Source organism: Egretta garzetta, unplaced genomic scaffold (assembly GCF_000687185.1).
Source record: "Egretta garzetta isolate BGI_Z169 unplaced genomic scaffold, ASM68718v1 scaffold585, whole genome shotgun sequence".
Lineage (NCBI taxonomy): Eukaryota > Metazoa > Chordata > Aves > Pelecaniformes > Ardeidae > Egretta > Egretta garzetta.
In genome coordinates, this window is record NW_009259708.1 from 613,169 (window position 1) to 629,313 (window position 16,145).

A 16,145-nucleotide genomic window follows, 5' to 3' on the forward strand; every position below is an offset into this window, starting at 1 on the left:
TGGGCACACTGCTGGCTCATGTTTAGCCAGCTGTCAACTAGCATCTTCAGGTCCTTTTCCTCCAGGCAGCTTTCCAGCCACTCTTCCCCAAGCCTATAGTGTTGCATGGTGCAAGACCCAAGTGCAAGACCCCGCACTGAGCCTTGCTGAACCTTGTACAGTTGGCCTCAGCCCATTGATCCAGCCTGTCTAGGTCCCTCTGCAGAGCCTCCCTATCCTCAAGCAGATCAACACTCGCACCCAACTTGGTGTTGTCTGCAAAGTTACTGAGTGTGCACTCAATCCCCTCAATCCCCTCATTGATAAAGATATTAAACAGAACTGGGCCCAAGATTGAGCCCTGGGAGACATGACTTGTGACCAGCCAACAACTTGATTTAACTCTGTTCACAACTGTCTGGGCTCAGCCATCCAGCCAGTTTTTTATCCAGTGAAGAGTACACCTGTCTAAGCCATGAGCCGCCAGCTTCTCTAGGAGGATGCTGTGGGAGACAGTATCAAAGGCTTTGCTGAAGTCCAGGGACAACATCCACAGCCTTTCCCTCATCCACTAGGCAGGTCACCTGGTCATAGAAGGAGATCAGGTTGGTCAGGCAGGACCTGCCTTTTATGAACCCATTCTGACAGGGCATGATCCCCTGGTTGTCCTGCATGTGCTTGGTGAGCACACTCAAGGTAAGCTGCTCCATAACCTACCTCAGTACCAAGGTCAGGCTGACAGAATCCTCCTTCTGGCCCTTCTTGTAGATGGGTGTCACACTGCCAAGCTTCCAGACCTCTGGGACCTCCCCTGTTAACCAGGACTGCTGATAAATGATGGAGAGTGGCCTGGCAAGCTTCTCCGCCAGCTCCCTCAGTACTCTTGGGTGGATCCCATCTGGTCCCATAGACTTGTGAGTGTCCAGGTGGCATAGCAGGCCATGAATTGCTTCCTCCTGGATTATGGGGGGGTTATTCTGCTCTCCATCCCTGTCTTCCAGCTCAGGGGGCTGAGTACCCTGGGGATAACTGGTCTGACTATTAAAGTCTGAGGCAAAGAAGGTGTTTAGTGCCTCATCCTTTTCCTCATCCTTGGTGGCAATGTTCCCCCCCCCCATCCAATAAAAGATGGAGATTCTCCTTGCCTCTTTTTTTGTTGTTAATGTGTTTGTAAAAACATTTTTTGTTATCTCTTACAACCGTGGCCAGACTGAGTTCTAGCTGGGCTTTTGCCTTCCTAATTTTCTCTCTGCATGACCTAACGAGATCCCTGTACTTGAGTTGCCTGCCCCTTCTCCCAGAAGCAGTCCCAGCAAAAGCTCTGTGTTCAGTCTTCCCCGGCGGTTGGTCTTATAGAGCATGGGGACGGCCTGCTCCCACGCCTTTAAGACTTCCTTCTTGAAGAATGCCCAGGCTTCCTGGACCCCTTTGCCCTTCAGGACTACCTCCCAAGGGGGTCTCTCAACCAGCATCCTGAACAGGCCAAAGAAGGAGGAAAGAAATTTTGAACCTGAAGTTTGTGCACACTTGGGATCAAAGCAATGTGGGCAGGAGAGCCCCCATTGCTGAAATGCTGCAAGAAAGCAAGGAGGAGGCAGAGCACGGTAGGCAAAGGACCAGCATGGCTGTACATCAGTGCTGTGGGGTGGGTGGTGCGGCTGTCCAGGGCTTGGGGATGGCGGGAGGACAGGAGGGTGGCGTGGGGGCATCTGCTGCGTATCAGCTCACCAAGAGGTGAAGCAATGCTCAGACGGTTGGAGGAAGCCTCATGATGGCAGGACGAGGTATTCCCAGGGGGCTTTTCCAACCAGCAATAGCTCCTGGAAGGGGCCCTGGCTGGGGCACAAAAAATCCACCGGGAGTCGAGCCAATGGGGCAGCATCCCCACAGAGGCGGCAAAATCAAGACAGAAGTCCAGTGCATTGGTCAGGGACAGCCACAGCCCAGCCATCACCTGGCAAGTCCACAGGGATGAAGCACGTCAAAATCAAGACAGAAGTCCAGTGCATTGGTCAGGGTCAGCACTGTGGCCAGGCACAGGCATGGCACAGCACAGCCCAGATGGAGCCTCAGGACCTCAAAAGCAGCTCTGGCATGACAGAGGAAGCTCCAGGTGAGGCTTCTCCCAGCTCCTTCTCATGCTCACCTTAGCTGCTTCTCTTCAGCCCAATCCTGGGTATCACCGCACCGGGTCAGAGCTGGCCTTGAGCACAGGCAGCCAGACCCCATGGAGGACTGGGAGGGTCAGGACTCCACAAGTGGAAAAATGTGAGCAAATGTTTGCAGTGAAAAAACAACCCCCTTGTGTTTTGTTTCACAACACAACCAGATGCCATGGAGGATGGGAGGCACAAGGGCACAGATATATTGGGGGGAGCTGGAATAGGAGAGGCCAGGCGAGTATAGCAGGAAGGGTAAAAGCAATCCCTGCTCCCATTTGTCTCTGCCCCAGCCCTGAGTTTCCTCAGGGAGAGGGAGAAGGAGGACCATGTCAAAGGCTGACCTCCAGGGTCACCTCTTTCCCCAGAGTCTCCCAGGCCTGCCAGGACTCCTGCAGATTCCCAGAGACACCTCCAAGCTGACTGAAGGCATCTTCTGAAGGGGCAGTCTCGTCTGGAGGTTTTGTAGTTTGGATTTCAGGCAGGCTTAGAGGCCACTAATATGTACAACTCCTGGGGAAGCTGATGGATATGGGTTCAGGAGGGTAAGTGCAAGCCCAGTAGGAACTGTCTTTGTGTCTTACATCCCACAACAGGGGAAATCAGGACAGCTTGCTATCACTGCACAAGAGGCTGGGAATCATGCACCCATTCATGAGGAATCAGCTCTTCCTGTTGGAAATGCAATTTTTCTTAACGGTTTTGCTGTTGCCTTTCTAAGGTGAAATGAAAGGTCTGTGCCATCCAGGATATACATAAGCCTGTCAAACAAACTGGATTCCTCTGCTGGCTAAAATGACAAACCTGTACATGGATGCTTATTCCTTCTCAGAGCAGTAGGGGGAGAAAAGAGATCAACTTAAAACTCACCATGGTCAGTCTTATGCTTGATCAACCTGCACAAATCCTTGCCGTAGGCCTCCCAGGGTGATGTTCACTAAGACTTCCTCCCACCCAGCACAGGAAAAAAGGCTCTAGAGGGTGAGTAAAGACTGAGAGGCCAAATGTAGGTTGCTCTGAAGTAGACCGTGGGAGCCAAGAGCTTAATGTTTATCCTCTAGAAAGAATGCACTGTGAGAGGATCTTGTAAGGCTGAGTGACAATTATCTTATACCACAGCCCACATTCAGCCAATTGCTCTGGGGACTCATCTTTCTACTGTGTATAGCAGTGGATGAAGATGTTACCTCTTCTGAAAAACCCACTGCTGACCACCTGAAATGTCAGAATGTGGGTTGTAAACAGGTTACTTCAGGCTTCCTTTCCCTCCCACTCCACCAAAGTAAAATGGGGGATAATAATGACCCATAAACTCTCTGAAATAAATATGCCTCGTATCTTTGGATAATATCTATCTGCCAGATTGCTCAGGAAGCTCAGGATCTGACAGATTCCACCACGGAAGCAGAGAAAAAAAAATCTTCAGTTGTGCAGCTCCTGAGGTCTTCAAACAACATGGCTTGAGATTTTTGGCAAAGGACACAGCAGAACATCACAAAAAAAGAGAGTTAGCCCTTCATGATGCAGATATTTTGTGCCATCCTGGGAGGAGAAACAGAGATCTTTCATGGCAATGGGTAGGGATTCAGCAGTTCCCTTTGGAAATGTTGTGCCTATTGAAGACTTACCAGCACCAATGGATTCTCAGTTTTATCCCTGCCCTTTCAAGCACCTATTTCCATGTTTATATGTGATACAAATACTAGTCCATCACCAGAAATGCAAGAAGGTAAGTCAGATTGAGGCCAGCCCTATTTCTGGGGAGTAGAGATATTCATGTGCTCTGCTTATTTTTAGCAGAAGATGGTGGGTAAATCTGAGCCAGCACGTTTTTCATTCAATCTGTCCCTGGACACTAACAGATGGTGCTTCCTTGTGCCAAGCACTAATGCACTTTACATTGGCATTCACTGTCAGGACACAAAGCCCGCCAAGTCCCTGCTAAATCTGCTGATGCCAAGAAAAATTGGTAATAAACAGCTAGCCAGGGACACAGTCCCAAGTTTTTACTCTACCTACAAAGCAGCGCATAAGTTGTAGCAGTGCAATGGTGTCAGCTGCTCTCCAGCTTGTGGCTACCAAAGCAGCAAAGGAGGCTCCTGGACTGGAAAAAAAGGGGGTCCTGAGGCCATGCACACAGTTATATATCTACAGATGGAGGGAGATCCATCTGCTTCATGGGAACTAACTGTGTGCTTAAAACTGGACTTTGAGAACCTTGACAACTTGTGCCTTAATGCTCAAACATCTGAACGAATGACAACTAATACAAATATAAATCATTCTAAATATAAATACATATATGTACACATATCACCTGACAGGGTGATTCTATTGTTTAGCACTCCTTAGTATCCGTTGAGCACTGAACATAATAAATTCAGTCTTACAGGTCTACTTCCTATGGCTACCAATCCTACGTAAAAGGCCACCTACAAAATAAAATTCCAGAATCCTCTGAGGAGCTCACTCTGTTTTACAGGTCATTGTGTTTATTCTTTGAATACAAGCATCCAAAATTCTTGAGCTGTAAAATTCCTGTTCCTTTCCACCAGCTGCCTCAGTGCCCAGGCTTCTTTCTTGGATTGCTCGAAGCTTGGTATCCACATCTCTTGGAGAGAAGTCCAGCCAGGGTTTGAAGATGAGAACCAGAACGCCTCTGGTTTGGGGCAGCTCAGATGGTTAACTTGAGCCTTCCACCTCTGGGGCAGCCATCCCTGGCAATGGAGAGAAATAAAAGGCTTATTCAGGGAGCCTGGCAGAGAGAGGAGAAAGGTGCTATGCCATTAGTAAACTATCAAAGTATGTCAGTGACATTTTCCTTCCCACTACAGGCTCTAGCCATGTCCCTGTGGATGTCAGAGGGGAAGCTCTCCCCAAAGTGCCCAGGACAAAGCCAGTCATGCTGACAAGAGCCAGACTCTCAGATCAGGTCTCGCTGCAAATGAGCAACACCAGCCCACCCAACTGAAATTCTATGCCAGGAGTCCTATTTTCATCATTACATTCTATTTTCATCTTAAATATGCACACACTTCATGAGATTTCTTTAAGGAGAAAAAAGCAAGCCATGGATCTGACCAGTAGAGCAAGGAGGTCTTCATAGTCTTCTTGACTAGAGAGGCACAAAAGCATGGGGGAGGAATGTCTGTATCCAACCTATTCTGTACCTTTCCACAGTTGTATGCCTAACTCAAAGAGAAGACTTCTGTCCAGATTTGCACCAGATTCAAACAGGAAAGCCTGGTTAAATGTAATGCTTACCAGCTTGCATCCCCACCACTTTAGCTCACCTTCAAATGCTTTCTTCATCTCCCTTCTACTGGCTGACCACATAGTGTACTGCTCAGACTGTGACCAGCTAAAATATGGCCTAATGGATATAGGACAGCTGTAGAACACTAGAGCCATTGACCAGTTCCATTAATGGACACAAAGAAGGTTTTTTTGATTCATGCTGATAACTGAGGTCATGGAGAGTCTTAAAAAATGGCTACTGACTCCTGGTACATAAACCTGGAAACCTTGAAGGAATGCGGCAATTAAAATTAGTATCCATCAACTCAGAAATGTATGCAGTGAGAGTTTTTAGCTTCAGTCTAATTCCAAGTAATGCTGTTTATACCAGCAAAATCCACCATAGCTAGTAGTCTCAGGAGACTGAACAGCTCACAGTGCCTTCCGTGTCATGGTGGGCACTCTTGAAAGACTGCTGGGCCCTCAGTGCTGGGCTTCCTGATAAAACAGCCATTTCTAGCTGGTCTCTATCAGTATAATTTCAAGAGGATTAGACCGGGAGGAACAGGTCCACTTCCTCTCACAAACACACACGTGGCTTGAACATCGGTGTTTTGTTGTTTAGTCACCAAATGTGGCCACACACAACAGCATGTTGTCACTACAGGTTTGCAGGTACCCACACATATGCAGGCCCAGACAGAGTATTTAAGCCAGGAGGGACCTCCAGTGGTCATCTAGTCCAGTCCTCTCTTCCAAACAATCCTATCTATTTGCCTAAGGAAGCACTGAGTTGAGTCTTAAAACACCTCCCAGGACATCCCTCCAAGGAGATCCCACAGCCTTTCTGGGCAACCTGTTTCCCAATGTTCCAGGTCACCTAAAGCAAGTCAGCAAGTTAGGCTACTTTCTGTAGCCTGATAAAAACCTCCTTCCTGAATAATTGAAGCCTTCTGCTGAAATGACCACCAACTCAACAGTCAGAGCTCAAGCACTGCAGCAGTATGAGGAGCACATGTTCTGGCTGTGTACCCACACCTTCTGCCAACACCGTTCAACAGGAGTATGCACAACCCAATGGCATTGCAATACCAGTGGTTGTAGGCTGGCCAGAAATCTGGTAACCAAGCTTCATGGGGCAAATCTGAGCCTAGTGCCATTTTAAAGCTTCTCTGAGACACAGGGACAAAGTCACAAGTACCTTTTCTTTTCTTCTGATATTTTCCCACACTCTGTTACACACCATGCACTCAAAGGTGTCAATGTAATTGTCCTGGGTGATATCTTGCACTCCCCACTTGCGTTCCTTCATTGCTGTAAGCAGCCTTGGGTTGGAAATGTCCCCTTTCAGTTTCCATTGTAGGTAGGACTCATATTCTCGATCGTTTGTATCCAGTGTTTTGATATAGTGGGCCAGCTCCCGAGGGTGTGAAAAACTGGACACCAAGATTGCACTCTTATTACTAGGAAGCCAGTCTACAACGCTGGGAGACCCAAAGTACACTGGTACTACTCCCAACTTCAGCGGCCGCCAGAGTTTTTCAGTGATGTAATCTTCACAGATAGCATTTTCAAAAGCAAGAATGAACTTGTACTGAGCCAGTATTTTATAGAAGTTCCCATCATCCATGGCAGTTGGATTTCTCAGATGCTGAGGAAGGTCTCTGTTATGCAGACATTCCCCGTAGGAGTCTACTTCAATGTGGCACATCAGCTCACGCACATAGCTGTCCCGGTCAGAAGGAGGGTTGCAGTCAGACTGCACATACACGAGTGGTGCAAGCCTCTTCCTCAGGCTGTTCTTCATCTGCAGTGGGATCATGTACCTCAGTGACTTCAGGACTTCTACACCCTCAAGGTACTGAGTGGTCAGTGGTAGGTGAGAATGGCGGCTAAAGGTTGCAGTGTGGTTGAATAAGGTGATGGTCGGTTCATGGAAGAGTTTGTAGTTGTTTTTTGGTGACTCTTCATGAAAAAGGGCCCAATCATGATAGTCTTTACGAGGGAGGGGTAGGCTGTCTATACTGAAGTCAGTACCTAGACAAATGCAAAGAGTGTTTAGTCTGCCCCTATCTATCATGCCACACTAACTACAATGACACAAAAGTCTAGCTTTAATTTAGTATCAGCCCTACAGCCATCGCATTTATGACATTATATGGCAGTATTGCAAAGAGAGCAATTCATGCAAAGACGGAGGAGTGTTATGACAGATAAAACTGAATTTGGCAGCAGAAGAATCTAGAGAATGGGGACCAGTAGTTAATATTAGAAATGGTTTCCTTTCAGTTCATATTAGTTTAAAGGCCTTTCATTTCAAAGGCTCACTAGGAATGTTATATTTTAATGCACTGAAATGAGACTAATAAGATGCTTAATAATCCCCTGGTTCTGTAAACAGGGGAACAGATGGTATTGCCTCTATCTATGATGCAAGGGAAATGGTTACTGCAAGGCTCAATTTGGGTCTAGTAGCAAAACAGCAAAAAGGATGCTAAAATATTGAACAGGGTTAAGGAGAATAATTACAAGAACAACTTCAAGTCTTGGAAAGGCATTGTACTATAGAGACCTTGGAAACCAATCCGTTTAGTTTACCAAAAAGAGAATGAAGAGGTGATGTATCACAGCTGCCTACTAGATATATAAAGAAGTAGCTTCTGGCAGAATACAGCTCCTCAAACTAATGCCAACAGTAGAAGAACCATGCCTAAACTCTAAAAACAGACCACTGCAGCTGCTTGCTGCCTCCCTGTGAGGACAGGGAGCCTCCAGAATAACTTAGGCAATCTGTGGTGGAAGCTTTAGGACAAAGCTAGAAGCCGTTTCTCAAAGGCTGGTCTGTGCAAAACTGAATTCAAAATACCAGCTCATGAATCTGACCCTTGGTCTCCCTTCAGTACTGCTGTACTGCACTCAGGACTAGCCTTACTGCCGATGAAATGCAAAACTGACAAAACTCTGTCAAGAGAATTCCTCACTGTCTTATAGCTGCACCTGTTTTTTACGTAAGTACAAGCACTGAATATACAAAATTTTGAACTGGTATTGTCAAGAAAGGGAGCTTCATAAACTGAAACAGTGAACAGCTGGTTTAGAAAAAAACACAAATCCCTTCTCTTTGGACAAGCTATTCTGCCATCCCTGTCACACTCGTAACTTTTCACTCTCTGTTGTACCCTTGACCTCAAACCACTGATTGGAAAAAAGAGGGAGCTAGCAAAAGTCTAACACAGAATTTTGATCTAAAAACTAATATAGAAAGAAGGAAAAAAAAATGCCCAGTGGTCTCTCTGGCTGCATGAGCCTGCCAAGATGACTCCAAGGGTGACCTTACAAAACCAGCAAAAGAGTTCACTACTGCAGTGAAGATGGATGTTCGCTGCCAGTAACGTAACAAACCCCTGTAGAGCGAGATCCTTCAAGAGCATCAGGTAGGTTTTTTTAAGGCCACTAAGTATTTGACCTTCTGTTTTCCACTGAAGGGTGGTCCCAACACTAGAAGTATGAAGGGCTGTGCCACACAGTGAAAAATCCTCCTTGCTGCCTCTGGTTCTGATGTGTTATAGTGATACAAGAAGGTGAGGAAAACTGAAAGTGAATCAAATACTTACAGGGAAGCTTATAAGGCCTATCTGGTTTTGAAAACACTTTGTTCTAAGTGATGCCCAGAAGAGAAGCAGCAGTGCATAAAGGCAGCAATGAAATGCTGTGGATAGAAACCATAGCACTTCAGCTCTGTCTCTCACAACGGTGCTCCCTCTTTAAGACAGTATTGCAGGGAAAAGGGAAGGAAAATGCAGGAAAGAGTAAGACATGGAAAGGGATGAGAGAGAGACAAAAATGCAACATATAAAACTTGCTAAACAAGGAGAGAATTACGCAAAGAGACACTTAAAGAAAAATGCACTATAGATCAGAGCACATCAGAGTGACTGATTCTAATATAAAATCAATCTCAGTCCAGTAAGAAGACAACAAGCTTTTAACTATTAAAAGGAAGATAACATCAGCATTTTCCCTACCCCATGAGATGAAGGAAATGAAGGAGCTTATGAGGGGATAAAGAAAACACAACAAGACTACAATTATGTCCAACTTCCAAACTATGAATTAGGAAATCTTAGATATGTGGCGAAGTACAGAAGAGAAAGACAGATGCTGTCAGGAGAAGTTCTGCATCTTAGGAGACGTCTTTCATTCAGGATTCATATTCCAAGGACTGGTTTTCTAAACCAGATGTTCACTGTTTCAGTTTAAGAAGCTCCCTTGCTTGACAATACCAGTTAAAATCAATACAGTGCAGAAAAGCTGGGCATCCTCCTCCCTTAGGAACAACACCCGTGGGGCTCTGACAGCATGGAACCAGATCCAGCTCATGCTGACTCAGCTGCATTGGTAGCTCATGCTACACCTAAAACCCCTGTGAAGTATGGGACACTGAAAAAGTGGAGCTGGGAATCCCTCCCAAAAGCAGAGACAAAATCCAGCAAGTGGATGCCACATCTCACTTCCAGCCAGGAGATGGTGGCACTTGACAAAGCTATCACCTATACCGAGGGGCTTCCCAGGCCAGGACAGTGAGTCAGGACAAGCTGCAGAAAAGCAGGTGTTCCTAGCAAAGCAGTTCTGCTGGAAAACATTTTTGCATTGTGTTTTTTCTAAGCCTTGGATCATTCTTCTCTTGACTAACTCACTGACCAAGGGGAAAATTAATGCAGTTTCCTTGGAAGGTGAAACTGTGCCCTGATCCAACCTTAGCAGGGAAATGCAGACAAGTTTTCACTCAGCAGGCTGTTTAGAGGGAAAATCTGCAACACCAAAATCTGCCTTTTTGCAGGCTCACAGCTCAGTACATCAAGAAAAAAAAAACCAACTACAGTCTTTTGCTCAGTATAAATAGTCCTTCAAAAAGAAGTAAGTAAAACATGTACACAAGCCTGCTAAAAATTAACAGTAATAGTCTTCTTAATGCTGAAACAGACAAACAAAATTACTACCAGAGACCAAAACCACCAGACTTCACCGATTTCACATGATGCAAACCCAGCTTTCCTCATCTTTAATTAGGTCAGCTTCTCATTCCTTTGCTGTTATTCCTTCGCCTTCATGCTTGACCACTGTATTATCAACTGACAAAGCTGACCTACTTGGAGCTCTGAAAAGATTAGTGATGAGAAGTTTTTCATTCACTGTTAACAAGCCAGCTAACAGGGCCTTCTTTCACATATTTTCAGTTCACCCTTATCCTGACTGAGTGTGTATGATTCAGGACTCTGTTTTATTTTGTTTTGTTTCCAGACAAAGAGGCTGAGCCTACCAGTCACAGAACAGAATTTGACTTTATTTTTCCACCTAAAATTCACTTTTTCTCTGAAAAGCAATTGTGGGGGGAAAAAAGAGCAAAATTAACAAAGTAAGGACTACTTTTAAGAGATGCTTCTTTTCTGTTTTGTAGCCTGACTTTACAGTACATGTAGTGGGAAGTTTCTGAGGCTGCAGAGCCAGAGCAGCTCAGAAGGTTGCACTAGCTGCTGCTCCCTGTGCAGAATCAATAGGTTTCTTTCACTACTTTCCATTTACAGTCTGCTAGCAATCCCTCAGCACAGGAGGCAAGGGAGTTGCACAGTTACCACCGCGGGCATTATTTTAAGACAAAAGACTTGCACAAGTGCAACAAAGGCCTTGCAGAACCTCTGCTAGGGGTGACAAGCCAGAAGACTGGAAAAAGCTGGCTTGATCTCAGACTGTCTTTTCAGGACTTGGCAGCTACAGGAAATAATTTTTTCCCCCATAAACAGGGAACACGTGATTGGAAAGCGGCATGAGACAAGGCAACAGTCACCCCACAGATGTGCATCGTGACTTTTCAGAGTACTTTTACAGAGAATGTGCATCTCTGGATCTCTGCTGATAGTATTCAGCACCAGGCAAAGTATAGCACAATGAGCTGTGTAAGTTTCTGGCTCTCAGTGATTGACACCTGGAGTATTAATCTCTAAAGGCAAAATAACTGGGCAGGAGGGAAAGTTAATCCTTTAAAAAGAAACAGATCCTTACCATAGAACAGAAATGCTCTCGTCATTTGATTGTGCCGGTAGGTCTTGTTGATAGTAAAGAAGCAAACATCCTCTCCACACTGACCCAATCTCCCTGTCTCTCCTGTCAGGGGAGACCACCAGAGCAGGATGGGGTAGTCATTTACATCAGACTCTGTCTTCAAGCTGCTGTGAAGTTCCTGCTTCTTAAACTGAAAAGCATGTCTCTCCACAGGCTTTAAAGGGCCACTGTGTAAACTGGAGATTACTGTCACCTTATTCTCTGAGTTGCCCAGTTCAGTGATAACCTTGAGGGAAATAAACATACATATCACAGTGCATCACTGTCATTAGCCAGGACATCTGCTGGACAAATCAGAGTTTAAGCATTAAGCACTAACTAAGTCTGCATGTGAAGCTTCTGTCAGCCAAAGTGGATGCACTTCTCTGACTGCAGCTACCATCCAGGTGAACTTATGTCAGAACAGCAAAAGCTTGAATTTGAATTTTTAAGGAGGAGGCAGGAAATTATTTCTGTACTGAGATATGGCCACCATCACATATAATTTAACAACACAACTGCTGCTTTCTCCCTGGAAAAAGCACAAATCAGAGAACAGCCCTTCAGTAGCCAGGTTTCTTCCGGAAACTAGCTGTAAAAAAAATCATGACTTTTCATGTCTCTGTGTGGCCACCTGTACTCACCCCTATTAATTTTTAAACCACTGACTGAAGGTGGTGCAGATACCAGGTCTCAAACCAGGTCTTCGAGCAGACAGGTCTTAAAGGCAGTGTAACTACAACTCCATGGCTAGGTAGAGGAGAAAAATCCCATCTGTATACAGAGAAGTAAACGACCTACCAGTTGGAACCATCGTTTACAGATCTGAAACCCTTCAAGGAACCTTAAAAACTCTCCACCCACAGGAGAAGCTTCTAATACAGCTCACCATCAGTCATGAGACAGAAGTCCCCAGAAAATCTGGGGAATTTCTGGTGCCCACGAAGCCACCGCTCTTTTCTACAGGTAGTACCTGCCATAAATGCATACTGGGGCAGAGAAGTCTTGAGCAAAGTGACAGAAATGGTGCCAGCAGGTATTGCCACAGGAGACTCATAGCTTTAGAGGGGAAAAGACCTTCCAGCTACCGTGCAAATGGCTTTTTGTGCGTGCACCTTCACAGGCAGTGCACCATACCACCCCAGTAACAGCTGCAGGAATGATGGGGGAACTCAGACCCACTAGACAGCTTTGGCCACAGCACCTTCACTTGTCCGATGGCTCTGGGGGAGGATATTGGAAAGCAGGAGAGTGTTGTTTATATTAAGTTGTTTGAAAACATTTATCTTCCCTGATAGCTTTACTGCATGCATTCATTTTGCTGTTCGCTGTGTCATTTGCTCTCACTGTGTAGCAAAATACACTGATTGTAGCCAGACTAAATAGGCTCTGTGCAACACGGGATACTGGGACAGCACAGACAGGAGGCTGTGCAAAGTGCAGCTGTACAGACAAATACAGAAAACACTCCCGCACTGGTGAGTGGACAAGATAGTAGCTGGGGAAAACATTCGCATGTCTAATAGTTTGACAAGATGTAACTGCAGCAATAAAATTGAACTAAGTCTGTAACTGCCTATGTCCAGTTTTTTCCAAGGACATGCTCCTTCTTTGCTTCCAGATTTTGCCCTGGCAGAACTTAAGGAGTCTCTGTATTTGTGCAGAATTTCTAGTGGCTCTCTCTGAACTCCTGGGGGTCGATACAACCCAACTATATTGACAGCTCGTGTGCCACAGCAGTCCCAGCGCCAGGACATCAGATGTGACCATCCAGTGAACACTCCCAGATAAAAATCCCAGCTAGGCACAGGGAAGTTCTAGCCAGCTCTAAACCTGCCTAGCTGTGGATGTGCAGTGGAGTCACAAACCCTCCCCATGAAGGTCCTAAAGACTTGCTAGCATTGCTCCTATGCTAGGGCAGCCGTATCGCCTCTGGATGCCTTGTTCAGGGGAACAGAACTGAAAGTGGCCACTGAGTGTCAGCGACTGCCCCAAGAAATGGCTCCAATTTGGATTAGGCAGCTAGCCTGGGAGAGCTTCAGAGGTCCTCCTGCTGGCTCCACTGGGAGTCACCTGAGGTCCTGGTCTGAACCAGAACTTCACTTCAGACCACAGTCCAAAAAGAAAGACATCTCTGAGGCAGATCCTGGCCCTCTCATGACTGAAGTCTCCTACGGTTCCACGACTGAGAGCCAAGGCTGATTCAATTTGTCTGAAAGTTGTTGTTCTCTGCTAACCAAAGTCTAGGGTGACCCACACCAGCCACAAATTAATATGCTTCCGCATTGATTTTTCTCTCAAGCATTTTCTTGCTGACCAGCTACTGCACTTTCCAACACTAAGAATGGCCTTTGGGTCAGGACCAATGGACAGATTTCCATCACCACTTAATGATTTGCTCAGATTTCTCTGCTGTCTCTGCCACATCAGTATGAAATGGGTCCAGCCTTGCCTCCCCACCTAATGAGACCAAACACATGAACAGAAGAGGCAGTGCATGATGGAGGCAACGCAACATGGCATGGTATAGTACACCGCTCATGCGAAACTCCTCCAGGAGCCGAGGAGCTATGCAAGAAAGGTGTTCTCTGTGTAATGTTACTTCTGGAGTCAGCTATTACCATCAGGCCAATGCTGCTGACAAAGTTTCTTTAGACAGTCCTCTTAAAGCACAGACTTGCATGGAAAATGTCTGTGGCCTTCAATGCTCTCTCTCATCTGCCAGAATTGCGTTGTACTTTGAGAGCAATTTCATGCATACCGCCCCACTTCTTGCCCCTGTACCTGGAGAGTCACCACAAGGAAAAAAGCAGCTGCAAAGCAGAAGCAAGACGCCCACAGTTTCTTCTTCCTCATCCTAACCATGCTGCACTGCCAGGCCTGCCAGGGCAGTTAGAGCTCGGCGTCAGGAAGGCCAGCTTGCCTAAAACCTTCACCCTGTGCTGCAGGGCTCTCTTGCTCCATCTTTACTCCTCTTCATGGTGACTGCTGCTGAAAAAGGGGGTACAGCATCAATAAAGACCACTCCTCAACCTCAACATCAGTTGGCTTGATGTCTACCTGTAGCTTTCTGTAGGTGCCAGAGCCACATTTTGAGCCAGGTATTTAGAAAGCAGCCTGCACAAAAGACCACTCATACACACAGCTCCAGGCATCTACTCTCCCCCTAGTCATGCGGGGCTTGGGCATCCTCTCTAAGCAGAGTCACGCATCCTCCCACCCTTGCAGTCAGCATAGAGAGACACTGATGGGCCTGGCTCAGTCCTCCCATGCAGAAATGGCAGTCGTTTTCCCAAGTTTCAGATGGCAAACTGTGCTGCTTTGCAGTAGACACACAAATAGGTGAGCGATGAAAGGCTTTCCTTCCCTGGGAAAGCCCTGAAAATGCTCCTGGAGGAGGCACACAACTGTCTGGCCTTGGGACTTATTATGTTGCAGTCTTCTGGGACTTCTGTTCCCCAGCATGCCTAGCCCAATGCATAAAGTAACTATAGAGCACACACACAAACTTTCTCCACGCCTAAAAACATTTAAAATGTACAAGTTCCCCATCCTCTGCAATCCACACCTGTGCCAGTCTGCCTCTCTTCAAATAACTCTTCCCCTTACCCAGTGCTTTTTTTACCTTTCACAGAGTCCTACTCTTCTGCTGCATGCTGGATGTTACTGTGCGAAACTCCCAACTCCTAACAACAGGAATAGGTGCAAATTCCAGCTTCGTCTTAAAAAAAAAAAAAAAAGAGGATGGGAGAAAGACTTCATCTTGCAATGCAGAAGAGTAACGTTTGAGAATGTGGGTATTCTTAAAGCTCAGAAAGCAAAAATACGCACCAAAAATGTTTAATAAATTGCTATTTTAAGACTCATCTCTTTCAGAGATGTGCTTCCTGTAATTTACTCTGGGTTTCTATGAAAAGAAGGTGTACGTGATTGTACTGTCTCCATGTGCACGCATCTGCCAGCCTTTCCCCCATCCTAATCCCACTCACAAAGTTCCAAAAACCTGCCAAAGAGGGATGGGTCCCAAAACTACTGCCTGGCGTAGTACTACCTCTGTGGTGCTGGCAGCTAGCAATAAAAAAATGTTCCTGTTTCTGCTTCCACTGCGATGTGAGTTAGTCCCTTCCCATCGACCATCAGAAAAGCCTCTTCAGCAAAACCTCACGGGAAACCGTGCTGTGCGAGTTCTGCCCTGCACGGGACCCCTGCTTTTGAAGGTTTTGTGTGGGCACAAGAGTGCACAGCTGCCAGCTGAGCACTTCTCAAACCAGGCAGGGTCTTTTATAAAGCCTCTGCATCTTCTGTGCCTCCTGCATTACAGCCAAAAATGGGGCACCAGGAGGGGAAGGGGCCGAATTCTGCCCACAGCTGTGTGGGTGAAAATCTACTGGAGCAGCACTGTATCTTTAATACCACACATCTTACCCTGTGCATGGTAAAAAGCGAGATTCTGATGACCCACTGAATACCCCCCTACCCCGGCAAGAGAGCAGCAATCGTCACGTTTTTAGGTATGCTTCCAGGGGGGGCACTGCCCACCCCGTGGGTGTGCTGTACAGCTGCCCCAGGGTATGCCGCTCCCTCCGCGGCCAGGACCAGCGGAGGCCCCGAGGGCTGGAGGAAGGACAGATCGCCACCCCCCACCCCCACCCCCGTCCCGCCCGAGCAGCA

At 46.5% G+C, this 16,145-nt stretch overlaps 1 protein-coding gene across 1 annotated transcript; it reads right to left on the reverse strand.

Moving 5' to 3' along the window:
• Positions 1-4,630: 4,630 nt before the first annotated feature.
• FUT10 (fucosyltransferase 10) lies at positions 4,631-14,339 on the reverse strand. Its single transcript, XM_009638998.2, has 4 exons — positions 14,259-14,339; positions 11,436-11,721; positions 6,577-7,412; positions 4,631-4,855 (listed from the first exon to the last, which is right to left on the reverse strand). The coding sequence occupies exons 1-4, from the start codon at positions 14,337-14,339 to the stop codon at positions 4,631-4,633; spliced, it is 1,428 nt and encodes a 475-aa protein (XP_009637293.1).
• Positions 14,340-16,145: the final 1,806 nt, after the last annotated feature.